The 27,980-nt window shown below is 38.0% G+C and overlaps 1 protein-coding gene across 4 annotated transcripts in view; it reads right to left on the bottom strand.

Moving 5' to 3' along the window:
• POLA1 (DNA polymerase alpha 1, catalytic subunit) overlaps positions 1–27,980 on the bottom strand; it is a 209,440-nt gene that overhangs the window by 33,961 nt on the left and 147,499 nt on the right. For 2 of the 4 annotated variants that reach the window (XM_065070777.1, XM_065070753.1), the window contains exon 36: positions 9,267–9,363. The exons of 1 other annotated variant lie outside the window; for it this stretch is intronic. In XM_065070777.1, the coding sequence (XP_064926849.1) occupies positions 9,267–9,363 (97 nt within the window). Of the gene's footprint in view, positions 1–9,266; positions 9,364–12,705; positions 12,926–27,980 lie in introns of those variants that run through there. One more of the 4 variants, XM_065070763.1, reaches the window with a different exon arrangement.

Raw genomic sequence — 27,980 nt, forward strand, 5'->3', positions numbered from 1 at the left:
CATCTGCTGCTTTTGCAAAACTATGGGCATACTTGTTTCCAACCTAGACGCTACACTTTTGACTTTCTAAATTAAGTAATATTTGAAACAATTGAATTACATGTCAAGTCATCATGAAATTGCATGCATGATAACCAATTTCAAATCCATTGATTCCTATACAATAAAAAATTTGAAGTACGAAATAATAAAAATGTTCTACATCGAGGTCTTGACTCTCGTTTACCATTACTGTTCAAAAGCACAGTAGCTAATGCTCTCAGTAAGTACGTTAACTGCATTTGTTTTGGTCACTCACTGTGAACTATTTTTCATTAAGGATGTTTTAAACTACAGGATCAGCTCTAGCAAAAAAAAAAAAATTAAAACAAGTCTAATTTAAGGTGAATACAGATCTGTATGATTTATGAACAGCATAAAAATAACACATTTTTAATGGATTCCTTTAAATCTTTGTCCTCTCCCTAAAATATGTAAAACAATTTCTAAGAAAAATATTCATCTGATAAACTTGCTACTGCTACGTTCTGCTGGCTGTTTATGCAACATATATTGTTACACCATAAACACAAAACAATACTATAATGAGTTAAATGTTTTAATTCCACATCTGTAAAATGCTATTAACGTCAAATTTTATTTGTTTTTGCCATCTAAATAAACTAGCTCAGGCTGTCACTCACTCCTTTTTATTCATTTTTTGTTTTGTCTTACTGCATGCGTCTCTCGCAAAGTGAAAAATGTCTATTTAAAGATAAGTGAAAATACCACAGTAGGTAACGTTTTCATGTCAAAATAATTACATTATTATATTCTGAGCTAAATAATATAAGATAGGAAAACATTTTGATATGCATTTGACAGTTGTAATCCTGGCAGGATCAAATCAACTTCTTCCAAACTCAGTTCTGCTTGATGAAAACAAACAAAGAGCTCCCTAACCTGATCAGCCACCCGTCCCACCATCTAAGCCGCCTTCCAGAAGAAGAACGAGCCAGGACAGAAGAACGTCCTGCTGGATCCGTTCTTCAAGGCTGAGCCACGTTTTGGCCTGTCACAGAAGACTCATTTGCTCTCAAAAGAACATTATGGAATTACAGTAGCCTGAAACATGATATTTGGTAGTTGGACTGTTATGAAGAGAGAATCCTCGAAACAAAAACCAACCAAACAAAATGAGGTAATTCTCTCTCTTTGTATCTCATAGAGACGCTCTTCGTCTGGAAAGAGCGTGGCTTTGCTGAGAGAAGGACCTGAAAATGTGTTCTCCAAACGGTTTCTCATGCACTCTTTATTTTCACGGTGGTAAGACCCATGGCTTCCAGTGCTCATTTTCCCCCAGACACAGATTAACCTGGATTGGCTGATACTGATGGAGAGATGGCAAAAATGTAATGCTCCTTTATGAAGGGAAGTATTTTTTTATTTAATAAACCAAATTTCAGCTGCATTTAGACACTTCTCTGTCTTGTGCTGCGTTTTTACACATCTATCATGCACCATTTTTGTGTTCCCTACGGAACGAAACAAATATTTTCCATTATGCGATTCTCTACATAGCCTTCTAGTCCTAATAAAGAGAATTTATCTCCATCCATTTCTTAGAGAAGAGAGTACAACTATATTTTCATCATGTCTTTGATATAAATCCTTTGTTTGTTAAGAACACAGGAAGATATTTCAAAATAAATGTCTCCCATGCAGTTATTATACTTCAGTAAGTATAATAATTAAAATAATTTTATTTGCAGAATTAATTTGCATCTTGGAGATCAAATAAGGATCCTGTTCTCACAGTCTGTGTTCACAAATAATGACTCTATGTGTTTCTCTTAGAGGTCAATATAATTCAAACTGGTTGGGGGACAAGTTCACCTTAGGACTTGTATGCTCAGCAGACACAAGTTGAGATAACTACATTTCAAATCAAGAAGACGACAGACTCACATCACCTATAGACTCAGGCAAAGTTTGGGAGCTTAAAAAAGCTTTTGGCAAATACTACGTAAGACAGTTGCTTTATATAATAAGCACAGAAAATTTACACACCAATACATGTGCAAGTACAGTATTAAGTCCTGAAGCGTTCTACAGAAATGTCAATAGTTTCTATTCCTTCTGACACAGAGATCACAATTTTCTTCCTTTTTATTAGCATCACAGACTGTGACCACTTACTTTTTTCCATCATCCCTTTCACATGAATCCTGTTTTCTGTTACTGGAAGTGTTTTCTCCTTGGTGGTTTGCTTTAATACTGTGACATAGTAAATGTGTGTTTGCTGTCACAATGAGTGTGAGAGAAAGCTTTGTACTTCTGATGTTATTTTGATACATCACGGTGTTACAGAATGGAAAAAAGATCACCTAATCTAACACTTTACAATACTCTCTTCATTCAGTCTACCAAAGGTAGCACACGTCTGACTTAATGTATAGAAAACAGAGTTTCTATCTGCCCAGTTTTAATAAAATACCAGCACAAAAGAATGATAAATTATCCTCAGTATTAATATTCTCTTCTCTAACACACAGTAAACCATTTTTGGTTTCAATCTGTACAGCTAGACAAATTTATAACCAAGTATGCGCAACAGTAAGTAATAAAACGGCATATAGACGTGAACGTATATAGATAGGAAAAAAACACTTTCAAAAGGCAGATTTACTCAATAAAAGAAATCTTTGGCCCATGAGAGATCCGCTGCATTCCCTGTATCTTTTGTGAAGTCAAGGTTTCACTTCACATATACACAGCCATACACAACTTTTCCAAACATCTTTACAGCTGACACCAGATACCCCCAACCCAAATACAAAGTTACAAAGGTGTTCAGTTAAATCACAAAACTTTCTGTAACTCCAGCTACAGAATCTTTCAATTTAAAGACATAAGGTACCAGTGACAAAAATTAAGAGGCTCCAAATTTGCAGGCAACATAGCCAAGGTTTCCAACCCAATTTTAAGGGAAATAATAATTAAACACACGAAAGTCTTTCCACAACCCTCTCAAACTATACTGGCCATGAAGAAAGGGATAAGGAGGGCTGGTACCATGCACAGCACTGTACACCATCTTCAGCAGGTCACTGGTCTTTTAAATAATCTCTAGTGAACAAATAAGATTTCAGAAAGTTTTTAGTAGATAATTACACTTCCTGATTTTGTAATTAGTGGAACTACATGTAATTACATAATAATTATGACGGTAATTACGTAATTAAGATGTATAATTATGTAGTAAAAAACATTATGGAAATAAAAGCCATCAACTGTATAAGCACAATACATTTTTAAAAATAAATTCTGTATCATCTGTTTAAAGCTACCATTTTCCTCAAAATATCAAAGTGATTATGAGCCATCACTGGCAAGTTCTAAAATACATTTCTTACGAGACTTAAAAATCATACAGATAATTGTATCTTTTTTTAAATCTCTTTAAAGCCTTAGCTTTACATCACCCTTCTGATGTCTAGGCACATGTATACCGAATGGATTATACAGAGTTAAATTGTTTATGTTTATGTTTCCAATTTGTATTAAAATAACTTTTAAAAAATTAGCATCCATGTCAGAAGGCTGGTATCTAAAAGGCAGGAATATTTCTTTTTTTTTAGTACGCTGCCAGATCCATCCAACTTAAGGGCCTGCTAACATGAAAAACATGCTAGTCTTGCACTTTCCACTGGAGAAAGGAGCTTGCTGCTGTGAGAAGCACTACTCTGTAAAAGAAGCCTTGTCACTTCTGACTTGCATTTGGCAACAACAGAATTGCCCTCCATCAAAAAACAACCCCAAGCTTGATCAACAGAGACAGAACCAGAAAGACAAAGGGTCTCTATGAGAAAAATTTCAGAGTTGTAGATAAAAAAGAAACAGCGAAGAAAAAACAGCTTTACGAAGTATCTTCTGTTTAGAGAAACTCATAGGAGAACTGATAGAGGAGGCAGATGACATCAGATAGACAACACCGCTGCAGGGGCTGGAACAAGTTGGCAGGTATCTATGTACCTAAGTAGGAAGAAAATCCTGATGTGCAAAAGAGAAGATGTTACTGTTCACCTTTTCCCACACACAGAAAACAAATTCTAACACTAGCAGCAGGATAATTATTTGAAGAAGTCAGATAACCATTCCAACTCACAAGGAGTCAGAAGTTATTTAAGCCACTACTCCATCCCACCTGCAACATTACTACAATGTGCAAGCGAAAAAGTCTTCATTAATCAAAACCATTGCTGTAACTCATTATTTCCATTTATTTCATTCACAAGCAGAGAAAATAATTCATAACAATTCATAACTCCAAGAAATGTGTCACAGCCCATTTGAGTTTTGTGTTCAGAGAAAGAAAAGTACAGTGTCATATGGTTTACTCAGATTTTGTAGGTTTAACAAAAAGATCACACAGAAATAGAATGGAGAAAAAAAGTTACACCTAAGGTATTAAAAATGACCAAGTGGCAATCAAAAAAAAGCTTGATCATTAAGAGAGGATGACTTAAGATTTAAAGACCAGCTAGCTGCCTATACATTACTTCAAAATGGTTAAAAAACCCTACAATGAATGATTTTCAACAGTTTTTGCTTTCAAAAAAGCTAGTGAGATTTAAACACACTCAAGAAACGGTGACTCAGATTTAAAAAAAAAAGTTCAGAAATCTTCCTCTTCAAAACAACACATTAAGGAAAAATGAACAAGTGCTTTTGAAGATATACTCAAAGATTAAATTCTTGAAAATTAGTATTTTACAATCTCTTCAAAACAACATGATTGGGAGACAAAGTACTTGACAGCAAATGTGCAGAGGAGCATTTGTTTGCTTGGATGTAAAGATCACTATAGTGAACTGCGGCCTTAGCGATAGCGTCTAGAGATGTGACGCAAACAGAAACGCTTTGTTTATCAAACTGCACACTTCCCAAAGAGATAAGCCCAGTTTCTGCTGTTGCCATCTTAAAAATAAATCCGCATGCACATATGCACTTTGCTTATTTATATGATTTCTCCTAATCTTCCCCTGGAAAGTGCACATAGTTAACTATATCCCCTTTCTTATTTATCACAAGTACTTTTTTGTATTCCTCCTGCCTGTATATTGATAAATATTTGGCCAGTATTTCCGATGCCAGAAGTCTCCGTTTCATTACACTAGTTTCACACACAGCACAATCCTCCCAGCTCCATCTCACATCTGCTCTCCTCCCCGAATCTGACTGAACCCCCACCCAGGCTGCACCTCAGGGCAGGAACATCTCCTTGCTCAGGCCTGTCCTTCCAGCCCCAGGGGCCCTTGGTCTGTGTCTCCCTCAGCACCGCCACTGCCAGCAGCCGACACGAGGATACGCACTAATCCACACTGACAGGCAGCTCTGCCAACATCCCCATTATAAACTGTCTTCTTTCAAAGAGTTACCAAAAAATCTTCCATTAAAAAACAAACAAGCAATCACTTCTACCTGCTACCTGGCACACCAAGTTATGAACACACTGGGGAAAAACACCCAACACTGAAATGATAGGATTCACACAAATCTTCAGAGCTGAATTTTATTTTATTTTTGTTTTTAATGTTTAGGTCACACAGCCTAGAAGAGTTTCATTTTTTTCCCCAACATAATTTTGCAGTTTATTCATCTATAAAGTAAACTAGGCACACTTCTGGTGTTTGTGCGGAAAGGTGGAGTGAGGCACACACGAAGCTGTGATAGAAGTGTGAAATTACCCTCTGAATATGCATTTGGTTTTATAAAACGACAGTCTATAAGCATATGATCGAAACAATTGTATTCTGTTTCCAGATCATAGCATATACTTTGAAGATGTAGGTCTTCCTAACAAACAGAAACATTTAACCACCCTTCCCAAAGTTACCTTCCTCTCACCCTCACTTTCTCCTGCTTACCCATTCAATGGATATAGCCAGACTTTTCAGAATCCAGTAACCATGGGCTCAATAACTGAAAATATTCTGTGAAAGAATATACCACAGCATCTTTGCAATTTCTAGCCTTCAAATACTTAAATGCCTTGCAAACAACATTTGAGACCTTCCCTCTCTTAGAAATGGGATGGTGAAAAGGTGGTGGCTTTCAGCCCCATCCTACAGTATGGAACAGAAAAAAATCCTGTGACTAGGATCTTATTTCTCTAAAAAAATTGCAGCACCGCCAACAACCTCAGTGATATTAAGGCTTTTGGATTAATGCTGCAGTCATTGTGAATAAGGAGGCTGCAGCATCCTTATCTGCCATGAAGGCTTCTATTTGACACCAGGAGGGGGAACTGAACTAGAGACACCTGTGTGAGGCAGAGCAGTTGTTCTGACTTTATGTGGGCTACATTTATCTTCGTTTTTTAAAGGTTTTCATTTTACTGTAGAAGCAAAATGAAAACAGTAATATCTTTGAATATTTAACAATACCATTGAATGGAATAATGATATAAAGCTTACTACGCTCTATTTTGATCTCCTGATGACACAGCCATAAAAATACATTGGTTTCCATTTCTGAAGTTAAGGCGTACAGAGTGAGCATACTCCTGTATTTAAACATCATGTATTTAAAATCACTGATAGTTTACCTATCCCTTTTTCATCCGAATGAACAGAAGATGCTACTACTTTGCTACTCCTGCCGCTTCTTACTTCTTCGACTGTTCACTTAAGTAGCAATGTCTGACTAAATCCACAATCCAGCTTTGAAAAGCTAAGTGTAAGAAAGTGCTGAAGACATTTTGAGTATGTTACTAGTCACAACGGAGCACTTATTCCCCTCCTGATTAAAAAAAAAAGCAGGACAAACAGCCTTTACAGTAATATCAGTATCTGTAAATTATGGGGTTTGGAATAGTGATATGGAAAATTAAATTGTTTTTTGACCCAATACTAACTGTGCAATAATTCCCAATTTAGAAAGACAGCAAAGGCACTTTGAGTAGTATGACAACTAAGAACCTTGCACTGTATCACAATGTTAACATATTAAACCATATCACCATGACAGACCTTAAACTTCCAGATGGATTGAAATATTTGTTTGGAGGATAAATGCTACTATTAATGATTGGACTATAATCCTGGATGATATAAATGGCAGCTAACTTCACCAGCCACTGAAACAATAAGCTGGTTGGTCTACACGGTGCTTTATTTTTTATTCTTCCAGGGAAAAGATGGACCAACAACAGTATATAATGATTACAGGAGATCACAAATGAAGCACGAGCAAACAATGTTGCTGCAGATGTTGCAAACACCATACTTGTATAAATAAGCAGAAGAACAGGCTGCAAAACATGTTAATTATCTTTCTGCTGTATTCCACTCTAATAGACCTGATGTATTGAAAGTCTATTGAAACAAAACAAAACCCCAAACCAAAAACCTAAACCAACCAACCAAAAAACAACATCAAAAAAGCCACACAAACAAAAACAAACCTGCAGAGAAGTGGAAAACTCTCTCCCCGTTCCTCAAAAAATTTCAAGTTAGTAGTTGAAAGACATAGAAGACAGCATACAGGTTTTAACTATGTAAAACTCTCTAAGAGAATAGTCTATCACCCATGTGCACAGATAAACCACAGAAAGCAAAATTCATCTTAGATACAAAGAGGTCTCTAAGTACAGTGAAGGATCAACAGAAACTGGTTGTAAAACTTGACAAGTTGTACAACCTGCATCACCAGAGGATTTTTGAATTTAGCCTTTCTTTAAAAAAATAGGCTTTAGTATTTTAGTATAATTTTATTGAAGTTTCTCCAATTAGCAGTGAGGGTCCAAGAAACATTTTCCGATTAAGGCAGAAGGTGGGAAATAATGTGAATGCAGAAGCCACCATACTGTTTTTCAGAGATAATCAAATAACCTTGAAGTCTAAAATTACAAATAAAAGAGTCCAAATGAATGAAACCAGGAAAATCAAAATGCCATAAACCTGAGATAGGAACTCATGATTCTGAAATGAGAGGAGGGAAAAAACAATAAACCTCAAGATTTCTATAATTACTTAACTACAAGTTAATGATACAACTATGAGCAGGGCACAGGTGACTCAAGGAAGCATCAGCAAACGTACAGATCCAGTGTACAAGACACTAGATAAATACCATCTAAAATAGCATGTAATTTCTAGTTTCTCATACTCAAAGTTTAATTCAACCTAGAAAAGACTGCACACAGAAGTGCTAAGAGGAAAGATCATGCAGCAGAGACCAATTCCTCCTAAAGAAAGCTGAGAGTTTCTCTGGCTTAGTTTAAAACAAAACAGAGATGTTACCACTGTTCCAAAAGCACAGTAGAAAACATCAGGGAAGGGAAATAAACAAACATTTTGTAAAAGGACACAAAGAAGTTAGAATGGGAAAATAATAGAGAATTTTCAGTCACCACAGACTGAGGGTCCAAAACACATCTTGAACAGCAGCAAAAGGGGAGGAACCACCCACAAGTTTCAAAAACTGCCGTAAACTTGAGTCCTTAAAGATGTGGTGGTCTGCAGCAGCAAGGGACTGGATGTCATCACCCAAGAAGCTTCTTCTACTCTTATATCCTTATATCAGGCAAGAGATCTATAAAGTAAGATTGGTGGGACCTGCACGTGGCTTTATTGAGAATTCCAGGTTGGCCAAGCAATAGCCCACCTTCAGAAATACCCTTCTGTCAGCTTGAAAATAATGCAGCTGCACAAGACCCATGAACCCATTACAGCTTAGAAATGTTTCAGTTCAGAAATGTTACAGTATTTGGAAGAAGAAGAAAAAAAACCTTCCTAACATTAGCTTAATCTGTATATTTAACAGAGCTTTGTATACAATTAGCATTACTGCTTTTCTTGTGCCATCATCTTGTCCATGATAAAAGTGTCTCTTCAACATTAGTAGTTGAATGTAAGTTTTAATTTGCTTCCCTTTTAGATATGGTATACATGTTTCAATTAATGTATTTACTGAAGCTGACGTGTCCTTAAAACTTCAAGCAAAGAGATTTCTCTAATGGTGTAGCATGCAAGAAAAGCACTTTTTCCAAAGTGCTGTTCCTTCAAAAGAAGAAAGGAGACATATAATATATTCTTAAAGTGGTTAACTCCAACACAACACATTCCTCTTACAGAGGATTCCTAAATTCGTACGTTCTTTTATTTTCTGTTTTAGATTACACTCTCATAGTTCAGACTTGAAGAGTACATATGTGTAGGACCAGTTTCTAGCATGCAAGTTGCTAATAAATGATAGTTACTTAATTAAAAATTGTAACTTACTTTTTTCCTCTTCAGTAATAACTTTATCCTTTGCATAATCCAAATCAAAAATGTATCGGTAAAAGCACAGCTGAGTGTACAGGGCCTTATCAGAATACTGTAATGTAAGAAGATAGTAATTAAAAACTCAACTCAAAAGTGCATCTCTTGCACCCATTTCTAATTCCACTATCAAAAGGTGATTTCCGCCCCCCCCCCGCCGCTAGCAGTTTACACAGTACATTCATGTCAGATTTTGGAACTCTTATTATAATTATTATTATTATACTGCAAAATCTCTTTACTATATCTCTACACTTTTTATCACAATTTACACCAAGCATTTATGTAAATCATACTAAACTTATCCATTCTTACAGAAACATCAGTCGCATTTTTCCATTCTTATAGACAGGCGTATCACAATGCTTTAGCAACAAAATGAAAAGTCCTAAGAATGATGGGACAAAGCAATAACATTAGGGCTTTAGTATACTGTACAATGCAATGATCTTTAAAAAAAGAAAGAGAATTAATGTATATTTTTGATAAATACAGGTGTTTGGCTGTATTCCCTCTCTTCCTATACACACACACACAGCTGTGGTGACATAAATTGTGAACATGCCATTCAAATAAGAACAGGTGCATATGTACCTTTACAGCTCTGTCACCACCTTGCTCTACACATCTGTGAAGGCTACTGCAGGTTAGTAATCACACATTTAATTCAAAAATCTGCAGGTGTGTACACGTGGAATAAGATATCCAGTTAAATGCTCTGAATGTCAGTGATGTCAAAACCCTGTGCTGTTCCTTGAGATCAAAAGTAGGTGCCCCTGCGCACTCATGTCACTGTCACCGTTCTGTGCACTAGGTGATTACTTGAATGGACACAAGATCCATCTTGCCCACAATGCAACTAAACCCTCTCAGGTTAATCCTGAACGCTTGCTCAATGGAAACCACATTCCAGTCCCTGCTGTTTAAGATACTGGAGTTCAAATATTGGCCAAGAATGGTTTGAAGAGTTGTACATTACAAAAACCCTAATTAAGAATGAGGTAACCCTAAGAGCATCAGATGTGGTATTAGTGTCCATTTTAATACATTTAGTACACATGTAGATATATACGAACTCTTGAAGATTTTCTTGATGAGCTATAAAACAAATAAAGAATGTGGTTAGACCAATGTAAAACTGGAACTAAGTGTAGCACAAGGAATGATCCTGAAAATGCAGTGGAAGAGTAAATGGTAAACTATTTCTGCTTATTGGAATTTTGCTTTAATTTCGCTTTTCACTCTTCTACCCAATCAAGCCAAGTTTTGTTACTTAATTCAGCTAATTTTACACATCTACTGACATGTTACAAAGTATCTATAACTATTAAGCAACTCATGTTGAGACATTTGACAACTATTACTACAGCTTAGTTATTTTTTATATATTTTAACAGTATACTTTTTTCCACTTCATGTGAACCTATTTTAAAAAAGGCACATAGAAGCTTATTTTATTCCTTATTAGCTATTCTACGATATGCATCATCATTATACTATTATACACCAGTTATTTTTAGTAAATCCTGATTACTGCTTCCTGAAGAAGAAAAAAGGAGGACGACAGCGATTAAGTTATTTGTTTAGTTTTTTAGATTCAGCTGTAATTGCTGGTACACATCTCCCTGACTGCACACATGAAGCAGGTTGAATAGAACACTGAAATTACCTCCTTCATAATAGTTTGTTTTGATAATGTATTGTGTGTCGAGATGATGAGAAACAGTTGCTGTCAATTTGATTAGCCATTATATTTTTATGTTAATTGCCATTATTGGGTCCATTCTGTTTAGTGTCACCATAGAAGCCATACAATGTTAGCATAAATAACAAATTGGAGTAAATTAGGAAGATATATTTTTGCCAATTCATTTTAATTGCCCCTCAGTCCTTCCGTCGGTTAACGCAGCTGTTGACCCATAATAAGCGCTAGGTCAATATAGCTGCTTGTCAATTCAGAAATGCAAAGTGCTGTGTTGCTGGTAATGGATATACAACCACCTTTGCCAGCCAACTGAAGCAAACGAATGACAACCCACATGAAAGAATAAAGCATCAGCTATAGAGTTTAGTGACCTGATATTAGTAGGCAGGCTAATTGAAAGTCACTGCTTAAATGGATAAAGAAAATACAAAAATCAGTATGTAAAAACGTATACATGCACACATAGATATATATAGATACACACAGATTTTGATTTACTGATAATGCACTAGTATCTCCTCTCCTTCCCATTAGCTTCCTGCCACATCTTACAGGTAGTAATAGCTGGAAAACAAATGGGTTTGAAGATTTTCACTCAATTAAGTAGGAATATTACGGCACACTGATGAATCCAAGGAAGAGGTACCTTAAATTGAAAAGGACTTTAGGAATGAGTTATACCATCACTTCTTATATTTCCTTTATTTCTGATAATCTGTAGATTTTAAAAAGGCAAAATAGCTCAATCCCTAAAGCTTCAAACCCAAGTAATATTGTACTTTTAATGGTGATTTTTTGAGTAAAGCAAACCTGACACCCCTAACATTATGGTAAGTACTTGGGCTACATTTGTATCATTATTTACACATTCTTTCTTTCCAGGAAAAACTGAATGGTGAGCGCATTAAAATAAAACTCTATTTTGAAGCTCTTATTTGTTCCATGATGTTTATTTCTTGATTTCATTAAGAACTGATTTCAACAGATAAGTCTGCTTCTTTGACAGCTTCCATTCATGGAAAGAACAGTGGAAAGAACAGTGTTCTTTCCATGCAACCAAACTTCGTTTTTTTTAATTGCAGTTAAAATAGCCATAAACACATGAAGGAACCAAAGGTATATAGTTTGTATACAGCACAGCTATTTGCTCCTTTGACAGAAAAATTAGGCTTCTAATAATAAAATAACATGGAATTAAAAAAAAGAGTCATCGTGCTTGGACAACAAAATATTCATTTAAAGAAATCTAGGTTTAATATGGTTGCAGAACTGTTTCCTGCAGCATCAGGAGGCCAACCGCAGATCTCTAACCTGCATCTCAGGAAGAATTTAAGACTATAAAGATGACATAATAGGAAACTGATGGCGCCCTCTTCACAGAGCTGGTGAACTACGAACATCGGAAAGGCACATCTTCCCACAACTAAGCACAAAACTAGGATACAAAAAGGTAAGCCATGAAAAGAAAATAATCTCGTTTAGCTAACACACACAACAGGGAACGCTCACTAGGGTATACACTGTGAAAGGAGACATCACAGATGCAACATTTTTGTGTTTCTGGAGTTCCTGAAGGCCAGCTGTGCCTCCAGACGTGTCCAAGTCCACCCTGTTTGACTGCAATGACTGGCTTGGTATTTCTCTTCTCCCTACAGCTGCTGATGTTTGCACAAGACTCTGGACTGAAGGGTACCACCAACTCTTCTCCTGACTCGCAAATGCCTAAAAATGCAGCTCAGGAGCAAGGCCCCCTTGTTGTGCTCACTCCACTTCTCTCTGGCTCAGCAAACCGTGATACACTTTTTCCACATCAAAGCGAAACTTCAAGTGGAGAATGGTCCCAACTCCCTCACCCTGGAACAGTGTAGTCAGTGAGTGAGTTTTCCAGAAGAAGCAGACACAGGTTGCAACCCTGCAGGCAAGAATGGATAATTGAACTTGGTTTTCTTAATGTTGCACGGAGAGAGGGCAGAAAAATTGCCAGTGTCCATGTTTCCTGCTCCTTTTTACAAATGCCAAAGTTCAACTCTCTGAAAGTAAGGGGACCTGAAAAGATTAAACCATTGGTGAGCATCTTCTTGCCCTAAACACAGTAACTAGGGAGAACTTTCGATGCACTATCTCTCACCAGCTTTTCTGTTACGGAAGAAAAGTTGGTGGCAGCTGCATTTAGGTGTTAAAATTAGAAGGCCCCTCCCTCAGCGCTGGCTGGTTTAGATTTCATCCCAAAGAACCTGAGGTGAGATGCCTCCTTCTCCTTTACCCTGTTACAAGGGTGCCCAAGTGGCTAACACACCAACCTTCAACATCGATTCAGTAGGTAAGGGCAGCAGCATGGTGACCTAGAGAATCCAGGTGAGAGAGGTAAGGAAAGGAAAAAGTAAACAGAAGGAAAAGTTGATGAAAATTCACAACCGCAAGGTAGGAGAAGACTGAACTAATGATTCTATTTCTGATGTTTTACTTGTCTAGGTGCAGTGCTATTCTACTAAACACCCTTTAAGCAGCATGTAAAACCTCTGTAACTTGAAAGCGTACATGTGAAGAGGCCAGAAAACTAAACGCTCCTACTTAAATTTTCTTTGAACTATTGTGAATTCCTGTATTAACCAAGGTACGATGTCATAGTCAATGGTTTTCAGATTGTTCATATTCACCTGTGTCACCTCGGGGCCTATCCCTGGGGAGCTGGAGCCCCTCTCTGTGGGGACTGGGGACCCTTGGCTCTGCCATGGATAAGGTGCTTTGGCCACAATGTGTGTGGTGGGGTTGGTGCCCTATAGTGGTGACTTGCCAGCAGCAGAGGCAGCAGGATGGTGATTTATCAGCAGAAACAAAGAAGTCATCATCCTGCTCTACTCAGTGCTTGTCAGGCCACACCTGGAATACTGTGTTCAGTTTTGGACTCCACTATGCAAAAAAGATGTGGACGGGCTGGAGAGGGTCCAGAGAAGGGCCACGAAGATGATGAAAGGACTAGCAAGCCACCCTATGAGGAAAGGCTGAGAGAACTGGGTTTGTTCAACCTTAAGACAAAAAGGTTTAGGGGAGATCTCATCACCATGTTCCAGTATTTAAAGGCTGGCTACAAAGATGGAGACTCCCTTTTTACAAGGAGTCACATGTAACAGGTGAGGGGTAACAGGTACAAGTGACTCCTGGGGAGATTGTGATTGGACACAAGAGGGAAATTTTTCACGACGAGAACAATCAGTCATTGGAATAATCTCCCCAGGGAAGTGGTGGATTCCCCAACATTGGAAACTTTTAAGATTCATCTGGACAGGGTGCTGGGTTGTCTTGTCTAGACTGTGCTTTTCCCAAAACAGGTTGGACTAGGTGATTTTTTTTGGTCCCTTCCAACCTCGTATTCTGTGATTCTATGATGTTCCCCTAAAGTAGTTTGAACTTTTCTGTTTACTCTTTGGCATCTCCCAAACTCCTATACTTCTCTATAGCTCCACCACACTCATGATCCTTTAAATCTTTTCTGCATTCTCATTTTTTTCTGCCCTTCTCCTTTCTTCTGCACCTGACTCCCCTTTTTTCAAGCCCACTCTGGGATGTTGTTAATTTTTATTCTTTGTCATATACTGTTATCTGTTGTGTCACCTATGGTTTTATGGATGATGAAGGCATTAAGACATTTAAAAACACACACAAAAAATCCCCCTTCAGTTTGCTAACTCTGCTAGATTGCTTTGCAAAGAAGATAATTTCCACAGGCTACAGAAGTTATTTGTATTACTTCAATTAATTATAATACAAAACAGTGGCACCACTTCATTAATCAGCTGCTTGAGAGAGTTACTTTTGTGAAAAGCCTTTTTGGTAATTTGATTAGAAAGAACAGTGGCTCTTACTACTGTGATATGATTCAGTATGTCCATCAAACAAATCCTTTAGAACTAATTCTTAATACTTTAAAACCAGGAAAGAAAGGAAAGGAAATAGAAAAGAAGGCTCTTGGCAGAAAAATGTGTCTCAGAGACTCTTTCAAAGCTCAGACGTAACCGAGCAAATCGTACAGGAAATACTTCAGTGCTTTGAGAGGCATTTCCTCCCCTCCCCCCTTAGAAAGATGCAGTAATTAAAACCTAATTATTATCTTCATTTTAAACAAAACCTAAAGTGAATACCAATTAATAACAACATACTAATGAGCATCTGCTGTGATGAAATTGAATATGAATGTGCTGCAAATTTCGGGTAATTTATTTTTTTCGGGGAAGTGCCACTGGTCTCAATCTACTGCTGGAAGACTGTATAGACTTGTACACATTTTCCATCGTGTCTCTTATGTGCAGCAATTTCTATTTTCAAAAAGAGGGCACAGCTCAGCTTTGTGGATGTTTATATATCCAAATGCTCTCCACGCTACAGTGATTTCAAGGCAATAAACTGAAGTGTAAGACCACGTTTTACACACCTCACATATTCTTTTGTAAAACCAGGGAGGTTGTACCACACCAGGTTCACACAGCCCCTATTTGCCATCAGATTCTGAAGGCAGACACTCCTGTATGGAAAGAGCTCGCAAAGGGTGAATTGATGTTACATTAAATACTCACAGTGCGTGTACCCCTCACCTCATACCAATGCTGGTGTACACTGAAGCCTGCTCTTCTCGTGCATCACAAAACCTAGTTAAAACACAGTGCTCGTCTATGTCGAATAGGCTGAAATAAATTGTGCACCTAAAATAACTACTTCACATAAACCAAAAAAGGTGAAATAAAAGTACCTCTAAATTGCAGCCTTTATGCTTTAGCATACAATCATTTTTTGAAAACTTACACCCAATTCCACTAAAAACATGAGATGGTTGGTCACCATCCTTCCTGACAGCAACACTGGTTATAAACTAAATGGGGAGGGGTGTGTGGGAGGCATGTGTGTGGTTTCCTTCTTAACCCTCCAAACTGTCCACCCCCCTCAAGCAATATTTGTTTTTTTTAGTGATGGTGACTCACAGAGTCCATTAAAGTAAAAGGAAACTGAAACAAATGTGGCAGGATCTGGATACGATGAAATTTTCCCTAGTACTTATGTTAACGTGGACCGTATGACAAAAGAAGAGGTTTTTCCATATACATGCAGGGGTCAATGGGAAAAGAAAAACACAGCAGAAGGCTACATATTCTTGTTCATTATGAGATTTTTTTTTTTTTCCCATTAAGTAACTGAAATGACAAGAACTTTTGCTGGTTTAAGTGCTATTAGCAATTAGTGAGAACATTACAGAGAATTTAATTATAAAAAGCCAACTCTGGACTGCAATGCCAGCAAAAGAACAGAAAAGTGGGTGAGGAACTGAGTGAAGAACAGATGACGACACCTGCTGACAAGGGACACCAGAATGAATGAAGGGGTTAACAGAACACCTCCAGGGTGAAACTTAGCAATACTTTTACTAAATATTTTAATTAAGAAACCCTGAAGAATAAGTAGCTGGCTAGTAACAAGATTTAGAAGGCATGAACATGGCAAAATAGAAAAGGAAGGAAATTTAATAAGCAAAATATTTCCGGCCATAACAAAGACACTGAATTAATTATCTAGAACTGGGGAGGTCTCAAGCTGGAACTGTTCTGTTTTGAGGATTCATGAGACGATGCCTCAAGGAACATGGCACAGGCACAAGATGAAGAGCAGGGGCCAGCAGACCAGGCCGTATTTACCTGTAGAGTTCTTGAGGAATAGAAGGATGACGCTGTTGGTCCACTAATGGTAGTGGACCACTTCTACCTAAAGCTGTCAGTGTAAGCAAAGATAATGAAATAAACTCTTATTCTCTTCCTCAGAGATATGTTGCGTTTTTTTATTTTTTAAACAGAAAGACTAAGTGTTTAACAAACAGTTTCTCATTTTAGTGACACGTATGCAACCCCTCTCCCCTGTTCCTGGTCTCGTGTGTGCCCTACTGCTCACCTGAGCACATGGTAAAACAAATTCAGCTCCCTAGTCCAGCAAAAAATCACTTACTTTTCCAATGTGGCAGAAAACAAAACCCCAAAATCTGCTTCCCTGTGTGATCAACAGTGGGCACAAAGCAAAAGAGTGAACTGTACGCAAGGGAAAACAGTATGTTCCCCAGCTTCTAGTTTTGGGTTTGAGCTCTGCCTTGCACCCAGTACTCAAGCTACCTGAGCAGCACAATAAGACCTGGCAGGGAGAACACACATCTTAACTAAGAATCACCCTTTTTTTGGGGCGGGGGAATCACTTGCCTCACATACCCTCAGCATATGCATGTTGCTTCAAAGCACTCTTTAGTCTGAAATTTTCAGCATCAAGATGTTTCTGACTAATTTTTGATATTACTAACATTTAATACAATTATACAAGAGACAAGCACATAAAACTTTGTGATTTGGATGAGGGAATAGAGTGTACTGTCTGCAGGCTTGCTGATGACAGGAAGCTGGGAGGAGTGGCTGACACGCCAGCAGGCTGTGCTGCCATCCAGCCAGACCTGGACAGGCTGGAGAGTTGAGTGGGGAAAAATTTGATGAAATATAACAAGGGCAAGTGTAGAGTCTTGCAACTGGGCAAGGACAACCCCAGGTTCCAGCAAAGGTTGGGGAATGACCTGTTTGAGAGCAGTGTAGGGGAAAGGGACCTGGGGGTCTCCTGGTGGACAACAGGATGACCATGAGCCAGCACTGTGCCCTTGTGGCCAGGAAGGCCAGTGGCATCCTGGGGTGGATTACAAGGGGGGTGGTTAGTAGGTCAGAGAGGTTCTCCTTCCCCTCTACTCCGCCCTGGTGAGACCACATCTGGAATATTGTGTCCAGTTCTGGGCCCCTCAGTTCCAGAAGGACAGGGAACTGCTGGAAAGGGTCCAGCGCAGGGCAACAAAGATGATTAAGGGAGTGGAGCATCTCCCTTAATGAGGAAAGGCTGAGGGAGCTGGGTCTCTTTAGCTTGGAGAAGAGGAGACTGAGGGGTGACCTCATTAATGTTTACAGATATATAAAGGGTGAGTGTCACGAGGATGGAGCCAGGCTCTTCTTGGTGGCAACCAATGATAGGACAAGGGGCAATGGGTACAAACTGGAACACAAAAGGTTCCACTTAAATTTGAGAAGAAACTTCTTCTCAGTAAGGGTGACAGAACACTGGAACAGGCTGCCCAGGGGGGTTGTGGAGTCTCCTACTCTGGAGACATTCAAAACCTGCCTGGACACCCTCCTGTGTAACCTCATCTAGGCGTTCCTGCTCCGGTGGGGGGATTGGACTAGATGATCTTTTGAGGTCCCTTTCAGTACCTAACATTCTCTGATTCTGTGTGATTCTGTGAACAAGACCAGACACTACCTGCATACCTGTCTACACACTGCACATATGTATATCTGCACATACATATGAACACATGATAATATAAATGCAGGAACAAACAATAAATATAAATGAGAAGTTTTAAAATAAAAAAAAGTATTTTATACAAATATTGTTCAGATTCCAAGACAAGTCCAGAAACAACCCTCAAAATGAAAAATGAAATGAATAAATAGCTGTTTTTCATACAGAAAAATTATTAAATTGATAAACAGGATCACATGGGATGGTTAACTCCCATACTAGGAAATGCCATCAAGGTGGTCCCTTTGGTCATCTCTTCCCTGCTAAACAAAACAGGGCTGATTACCAAGCTCAAGCACTGAAATGTTACTGTCCATATTACTAAATTTGTAATGTTTGCTGACTGAGTTTTGGGCCATGACAACTGAATATCTAAGACAGAGATGGGGCATGGGCATGGCTCAGAAGATGATGTGCCCAGACTGTTCCTGCTGACAATATGGATCTGACCATACTTCAGTAGTCCCAAGCGCTGCCCCAACAGACTTTGAACCCATAAGCATCCTCATGTAACGAACACACAAAACACCAGGTGCATCAAACCCCTTTTCACTGCGGGCCACATCAGCCTTGCAATTGCCTTCGAAGGGCCAAATGCAATTTTAGGACTGTATCAATGTAGGAGTAGTTACATTAGTAGTAGAGCTGAAATTTGCATATGAAACCTCTTCTGGAGAACTTCATGCAGAACCGCACCTCAGGAAGAATGCAAATCATCCTGTGTTTCTCAGGACCCTCCAAGTTCTCACAGCCAGAAACCAAATCAACTATGCAGGGCCCAACCAAGAAGATTACATGAAGCTGCTTTACTAAGAATAAATTCTGCCTTCAGGGAAAGGATCTGCGTAAGGTAGCTCCCAGATCAGAACCACAAATCAACCATCTATGGGCTGCGGTCCTACTTCATGGCAAAGAGGGAGAGACCACTACTAGAGGCCTGAGGTTACTAGAGGCCTCTGCAGACAAGGTATAAGGCTGCTTTTTTACCATTTCATGCAATCTGCTGATGTTCAAGAACGGCTGCGTATTGCCAAGGAAAAGCAAAGTTTTATCCCTCATTATCTTATCTGAGGCACATTTTGAGTCTTCTCTCTGCTTGCAAAAATCAAGGATGCCACTTCTGATGCTCAGATGCAGGATGCTATGGATAACAATGGAAAAAGCTCCTAGAACAAGTATTGTTCTCACAATCTAGATTGTAGCAAGGCTAAAAAGCTTCAATTTGAAAGATATTTCTGTTTATTTAAATTATTTAAATCTAGCTCTGTAGCTGCAACCTTATTTTTTATTTACTTTTTTTAGGAATAAAGTCTTTTCTCGATTGATTGATACACTTTACACAAACATTTGGCACTTGTCAGCTATCCAGAAGCATACACTCTGAAAGTGCAATCTGTGTAAGCAACTTATACATATTTATTTAAATTATGATTTTGTTATGAAATGGATAACATTGCATTTTTTCAGCAAAATAATTTACTAATATTTGTGAAAGCCTTTTTTTAACAGAATCTTGACTATCATTCAACAAGCACAAGTACAGCGTTTAAAAAGTGGTTTATTAGTAAATAAACACCACTATAAATAGGCTAGATACACAAGCAAACAAGCTTATCTAAACATGTTTTAGATGTGAAAGCATGCATGTGCTAACAAAAAAGCCACTATCATTTACAGAGAAGGAACTAAACATACTGCTTTGAATTACCATATTCCTGTTTCTCAAGACTTGAGGATTCATTCTCTCAATTCTAGGTTTTAGCAAGGGAGTAAGAAATATGAAAAGCTATGTTTCCACTTTCAAAGCGTAGTTTCTCAGTTTCTCTTTTAATGAATTATTCTTTGAGCTCAAGTAGTTAAATAATTTGAAGAAGTATCTGCCACAGAGGATACTATTTTCCCTAAAGCAAATTTGGCATTTCAGTAAATTATAAAGGACTTTGAGTCAATGTTCCTTCTTGTTGATCTTGATTTTTCTTAAAAGTTAAGACAATAAGGAGTGTAGACTGAGATATGAAAATGCTTCAGCTACTCATCATGAACCCTAAAGCATTTTACTCTAAGATCAGAATTGTTAGAGACTGACTGAAGTCCCCATCTCTGTGGCACTGACAATAAAAACAAGCAACTCCTGAAACTTCTCAGACTATGCAAGATTACTGCTTCAGCTGGAAATGCAAAGAGACTTTCAATACAGTTTATTTAACTTGCTTAACTTACTCTGGAACGAGGATGTACACAGGCGACTCTTCCATTAAATAAGATCCTTCCTCCTCTGTTTTGGTTAGACAAATTGTCCCCAACAGGTTATAGATGCCCCCACCTGTCTGTAGCAGCGTATATGATCAGCTTTATCAATGCAAGTCTTGATCTCATGTCTCTGAAGCAGCTCTCAGACTTCTATAGAATGGCTCTCAATGCTAAAGAAAAGTCGCATTATGCAGACGACAAAGCAAAGGAAAGCATCTTTTTGGTGGGTGGCACTGAAATGTTAAGATCAGTTGTGTATAAAGGCACATCTCAATGACTTATAAGGCAAGTTTACTACCCTAGGTTCGAATCAATGGCAGCACTTCAGGTACCAGACACAGCTCCAAACAGCTTATTATGCTGCCATCTGCTCCTTCCACAAACAGTCAATGTTAAGCAGGACTGATCCCCATATGCTTTCCTTTCTGGGCAAAACATAGGTTATTTTCAGTCTCCTTCTCTGTAACTCAAAATGGATTCTTCAGCACTGAAAGCAGTACTGGCATCAGTACATACACAAATTTTGATGCGCTCTATTTTTCAACGCGATCTTCTGTAGACACAGCTCTGGCACCGTCTACAAGTCTAACAGTGTTCTGGGTGAGACAGGTTTCACCACATGATGTATGTTTAAAACGGATTGTTACTGATGTGAATTTTGTAGACTGCTTTGGAAAAAAACAGAGATTCTGTCCTGCATCCTTCAACTGCCAAGTCCAAACAAGAAGAGAGAAAGACACCAGCCCTGAGATTATCCACAAAGAAGAGGAATTAGCCCACCTAAAAACAGGCAAAAAAATAAAAACTTCAGGTTTTGATTTTGTTAGCTGCTCTGATGAGTGAGGTCAATAGTGTGTGTGTGTGTGCATGTTCCAGAAGAGGTGTAGGTCAAACACCAGCCCCAGTGAATTTTCATTCAAGAGGTACAGAGTAAAGTTCAGACAAAAAGCATACAATAGTCTGGAGGGTTATTTTGAAGATTCTCAAAAACTTCAAAAATTGTCTGAACAAGTTATGTCCCAGTTACTGAAGCCACTTAATAACACACGAAAAAGTAAACACACTTGCCAATTAAAAAACGATCCTCTAATAACATGATGTGAATGATATAAATCACCCATTCATTTCCATGGGACACCCCAAACATGCAACTAAACTGTAATTAATTTAATAGTTGTGACAGAGATAGCTCTGTAGCTCATTAATAACTGTAATCTGTATAGTCCTTTTGTTGTCATATTGTTTCCTAGTACAGATACAAGGGATTATGTGTTATCTTCGCAGGTGCTTCCCACATAACACAGTTTAAAAAAAAAATAAAAAGAAAACCAGAAATGCCCACCACGATTTACTGTAACTAGACTCTCATGATATGAGCAGTGGAACTTTCTATATGTAGTTCATCAATGTTAAAGATTCTGTGTGTAATCACAGCTCTGGAAACGATCAGCTGGTGACTTGACATGAAGTGGGGATGGAGCATGAGTGAAGCTGCCCTTTTTCCAGTTTCTCTGCTTATTATTTGAATGGTGTCTCCTTGTTTCTCACAAGAAAAAGGAGTCCAAGCTGATTATTACTGAGTTATCATTACACAAATGAAACTGTCAGGGTATTATTAAAATTCTTCCTTGCCCTGTCAGTTATCCTAACCACAGATATTTAGATGAAGATCCAAGAAATCAATTTAAAACAAAGCATACGAAGAATGGATACTTCCAAGCAAGGTATCCCGATTAAATGAAAACTGTTTGTCTGCAAACTGTTAAAAAACCCCCAACAACTTGTCTTTTTAAGAATACAGACTGCCTTAAACAATAATTTTCAATGGATTAAATCTTGATCGGTGACAAACAATAACTGAATTCTCTAACAGGAAAGATTATTTTTGCATGTAGCTGAAAGAAATACGTGTCTAAAGAAAAACACTAGGTTTCTTGCAAAAGGTATTGAATCATGGTAGCAACCTATGCAATAATTGGCTCTGATTGAAAGAACTCCAATTACAAAGTAAGCAAAATGGTGACTGGAGTATTTTTCATCTCAGAGAGTACACTCTGGCAAGCTGTGGCTCTGACGGAGATGAGAGAAACCCTGGACACCAAGAATTCTGCTGAACCCAGGTGAAAATGTGAAATGGGACACATTCACAGAAGAGGCAAAAAGTGATCTTTCTGCAGTTCCATTCTCTAACAGAAAAGGAACGGTTGGTATTTAAGCATTAGACAAGGACAGAGAAGACTTGTTTTCTACCTCCATTTCTGCAAAGACCTGCAAACCATTAGGTGCATCTCTCTCAGCCTCCCAGTAACTTCAGCTCCCCTTCTGTAAAGTTAGGGGAAGGAAAAGTTACTAAAGCAGTGAGGAGGTCCTAGATATTCTAGCATCATCATTAAAAAAGAAGAAAAAAAAAAAGAAGAAAAAAAAATAAATGAAGTGTTCTAAAGATTATCCCTTCCCTCAGGGGCTAGAATTAAGTTTGCTTTTTTTGCCTTAGACATACACATAGACATCTATCTGGGCAGAACTATCCGGTTATATTAGGAGTTCTGAGTGTTCACATTCAAAAAGTGAAGAAATCTTAAATTTAATCTTTCAAACTTTACCATAGACTCTTAAAAATAATACACATAGATGAAGTGCCTGCTGCTTTTTTGCCCTGGCACACAAACTCTAAAGCACGTAAAGTATTTCTTTAAAAATTAAATGTTATTTTACCAAATACAAATGATATTCTACCAAATACAGCGGAAAAGACAAAAAGTAATTTCTGAGGTTCCAGAGTGGCAATGCAAGAGAACCTGTGATGACAGATCTTCCAGACAAAAGTCTGTAGGAAGCTCAGAAGCAGTTTTTAAGTGACAGCAAACCTCACAGAAAAACCATGCATCTACTTTGCCACATTTCTGAGTAAATTCTGGAAGGTACGCTGGAATAGGAATGTGTTATAGTTATTAATAGCATGAGCACCTCCAAGAGCAAGGGATATTTTGTCTCTAGGACAAAAAAGAAGCAGCTGGCTGTGACAGGAAGACAGGGAACACTCCAGGGAAAACCTCCCTTAACAATGATCTGCTGGTCAGAGAAACATTTTGTTCATTTCCGGGTTTTAACAAACTCCTTTTTTAAAGAATTTTCTCACTTTTGTTTCAGCATAGCAGTCTAATGATTAGACTTTCATTAGAAAGATATTTAACTTATCCGATGATAGCATCAAAAATCTTTCTGAGAAGTTGAACGTATCTGATGAAACTGGCTATCAGATGCTTAAAATACTGGACTCTGTGTTCCCCAAGGGAAGTTAAAATGTGTAATCAATGAATCTAAAATGTACAGTTCTGAACTTGAGATGCCTAAACAAGAAGTACAACGACAGTAGACAAACCTTCTTACCATAAAGGAATAAACCTTAGAGTTAAGAAACCTTATCAGAAACATCTTCCCTCCTTACTAGTGATCAGGCAGAACATACGGGTACTGCAGTATAAAGCTAAGCACTCATGTATATGTTTAAAAGTGGGAAACCACCTAGCAAAAACATTGAGAGAGTATGCCCTCCAAGTGTAGAAAAGCAGGAGCTTCCTCACGAGAGTTCCTCCCCTCTTCCGTACATCTGTGTTCACAGCTATAGCACTGCCCTAAAAAGACAACCCATAACAACAGCAAAGAGGGGAACAGAATTTCTGTAACGGGACAGACATTTCAGAAACTTCACAGCTAGAACTAGGGACACTTGAACTTGAATTTCAGCCAGATGCTTGCTGATCATGGTGCATTGCTTGTAAAAACATTTGATCAAACTGGACAGGTCAGACAAAACTGTGGTATTGCTATAAAAAATTACCAGTTTCCATTCAAAGAGGTGAACTTCACTAGATAAAGCACTCCTAATAGAAAGATCTGATGTCTACCAAAATTCTAGTCAAAAGGAAAAACGGTAGATTTCGTCATTTATTGCCAACACTGGCATTAGAATAAGTATCTGCACCATTTACCTACACATCCGTAAGAAGTAGCCCAATCACAATGGAATGTATGTTAATTTTTCTAGTAACTTAAAAAATTAATTGCAAAGACTCACTTTCCCCGTAAATAATTTATCTGTGCTCACAACCTCTGCTAACTGAATTTCATCCTCTTCCTGAGGAACCACATTATTTTTCATCAGATACCAAATAAACCCATCTTGAAAATGCAAAATTATGTTCTCTGCTTCAAGCCTTGTCTTGAATACACAATTTTAAATGCCAGCCAAATCTACTTCTTAATGGAAAAAAAGTAGAGAAAGAAGCTAGGGTTCAGTAATCAAAAAAGCAGTTAAGCAGGCTGCCTGTCGTGATATGTGGGTTAGAGAAATTCAGAACTGATCCAACGGAAGAAAACCATTAGTAGGCACGATGCTGGCTCTACTTGGAGCTCGTCCTTCCCAATGCTTCTCAATGGGTTGATGCTTCCGCAAGGACCCGCCAGTGAACTTGTGTCAGTGCCATCACAGTACTCCAGTAGAAAGCAAGCCCGTTGAACAACAGTGGATTAAGAGATACTGGTAAATGGATTTCTCAAAATCTAACAAAATATGAGCAGTTTTGGTCATATCATCCTCAAATGCATCTCCAATCCTTGCCTCATTATATATTAAAAAAAGTCCCTTATGCAGGGTGTATAAAAAGCTTGTAGGAAGCTAAACATAATAAATCTTACAGGGGACATAAATAATGAATAAGTAAGACATTTAATTTGTTAGGCCAGTGAAGCTGTATTTCTGAGACTTAAAAGACAGCAAATACAAAAAAGCAACCTGAAACTTTGGAGCAGGGTAAGTCCTCATAAATATATACAACAAAAATGTCAATCATATAATCTTAAATAAGACTGAAAAAAAAAATGACCTTATCCTTTACAGTATCATGCAGCACCCCAGTGCCCAAATTATAGGGAATAAAAATGAACAAGGAAGAGGACATTCCACCTGAGTAGAGGAAGAACAGATTGCCCAGAGCAGCTGCTCTTGGAAGATTTAGTAACAACATTTAGAAAAAAGTAATAGGAAAAATTTAGCTCTCAAAAGTTTCTGGCCAAGGAAGAGTTGAACTGGCTCATTAGCCGTCTTTATTAGCTAGACAGGATGACAAAAGCACCTGAAGAAATGTACTTACTGCAAAATACAATGTCAATAATGTTTTATACTCTTGTAACCTTTTAGTTAAAAATTTATGATTTTAACAGTTATTCTTAAGTCTTATATAATTAAAAAGCTCATTCCAATTCTGCATAGCAAGGCAGCTGATTTCCACAGGTATAACAAGCCTGTTCATGTAGAGACCAGGGCCACAACACACACCAAGGTCGCTAAGAGTGCAACCGAATCAAAGGCTACCAAGGGAATTCTTCAGAAAAATGACTGTTCACCTTCTGCTCTCCACAAGGAAACTCTAGGATTTTTGATCTTCCTGATAAATCCAATACTCTTGCTAGTAAGGGTGCATACATGTCAAACTCAATACAGCCAAATACAGCCAGTTGGGAAAGTTTAGTATTTAATTCTAACGACTTTTACAAAAGACATGTCTTTCTTCATTGTCTTTTCATTACAACCTTTCATCTTTGATTCACCCAATTTATATATCCCACTCAATTTTATCTTCACTGTATAAGTCTGCAATGGAAATTGTCTGTTGAAAGGATGTCATCTTTAATACATTATTTCTTCACAAGGCTTCAAGACTATATTATCTATGTTAGGTCATCAATAACTTTTTGTAAGGTAATGTGCTGAATGTATTCAGTCAAGAACTATCAATTCTCTTGTTATGGTTTACTCAAGGGAACACTACAAGTTCTAATTGTTTTGTTTTTTGGTTTTTTTTGGAAAAAGTTGGGGAAAGTGCAGATTTAAAAAAAAAATATTTGTGTAGCCAACAATGAATAACTTTGTATGTATAGTACAGCTAAGCAGAGGAGCTGCCTCAAGCAGAAATTTCATTTTTATCATAGCTAGCTCATAGTTTGAAGTTTCTATACATTTCTGCAATTGGGGTGAGGAATGTTGCTGAAAGAGGAATGAGGCGGAAAGCTGACTGGAAGACATAAATTAGGTTAGATAACAACAACCTTGTGTGGCAGCAGGAAAGCAGCCAAACCTCATACGATTTATTATCCGTGCCAACAGACTGTTTTGGTTAGGTGAGGATTTTTGAGCCTTCCCATCCTTATCATGCACTACTCCACACCAGGTGATTTAACAAGTTAACCCATTCTTCAGGTCAAATTATGCTGAAGGTTTCACATAGCACCGTAACTGTCATAGCATAACCTGTTCAAAACTTTTCCACAAAGACTGAAAAAAACCCTGCCTCATATACAATGAAATCTGTTACCGTTACCATTTAGCTCGTACAACACAGCTCTAACAAATGCTACTTCATAGCTTCTGTAACTTGAACCACTTTCTCACACTCTAGAGGGGAATGTCATTGACACACCATCAAAACATCAGGAAATCCAAAATGGTGGTGAATGAATTCCTTCACACTTCAGGAAATGTTCTCCTGTGTAACAACCAACTCCGTAGGAACTATTATTATTAGAAGTTAATTCTTCTCTACTAGCCATTCTCTCTTTGTCCTACCCGTGCCCAGCCCTATCTTGCAATTACAGTCGGTTTCTGCAAGAGAGATCTACCAAAAGCACGAAGAGGTTCCAGTGAGGCCTCCTCATGATGGACTCATCTCTAGAAGTGAACAAAGCATCATCTTTCAGATGACATGAAGGTCACACACGGCCATTAAAGGTCCTGTGGAACCTTCTGTTAAGTTCTGGTGGTTTATCCCAAGCGTCCTGGCCAAATGAACTCTACCAGACCACAATTTACTCTAAAGCCTCAAGCTCCCTTTGCAGCTTCGTTTGATACAGTATTCTTCAGCTCCTGCTCTTCGGTGAGATGTGACGTTTCTCTCGGTTGTTAAACAGCTGCTGTGTTCAATCCTTGAGGTAGCTGCAGCACTTCAGCGACAAAGTAAGTGAACCTATATATAGTTTGTAAATCCATTTGTTATGTCTAAAGTACTTTGAAATTTAGAATGTGCAAGAATGCACATATATTAAGCTTTTTAAACTCTAAAAAGAGGGGCTGCCATAACTGGCAGGATACACGTTCAGGCACTTTGTACTTAGTGGTTTGAAAAAAATTACATGCAAATTATTTAGAATTTCATTCCACTTTTCAAAGCACGAAGTTAAATGTTCCCGTTTCTAAAAATAATAATAAAAATCAATAACTATTATTCAGTATTCATTTGATATTCCACAATGGACCACTGTGAATTTGAACTCCAGGAAAGGTTGCTGTTTCAAGC

This window comes from Columba livia, chromosome 1 (genome assembly GCF_036013475.1).
Source record: "Columba livia isolate bColLiv1 breed racing homer chromosome 1, bColLiv1.pat.W.v2, whole genome shotgun sequence".
NCBI lineage: Eukaryota > Metazoa > Chordata > Aves > Columbiformes > Columbidae > Columba > Columba livia.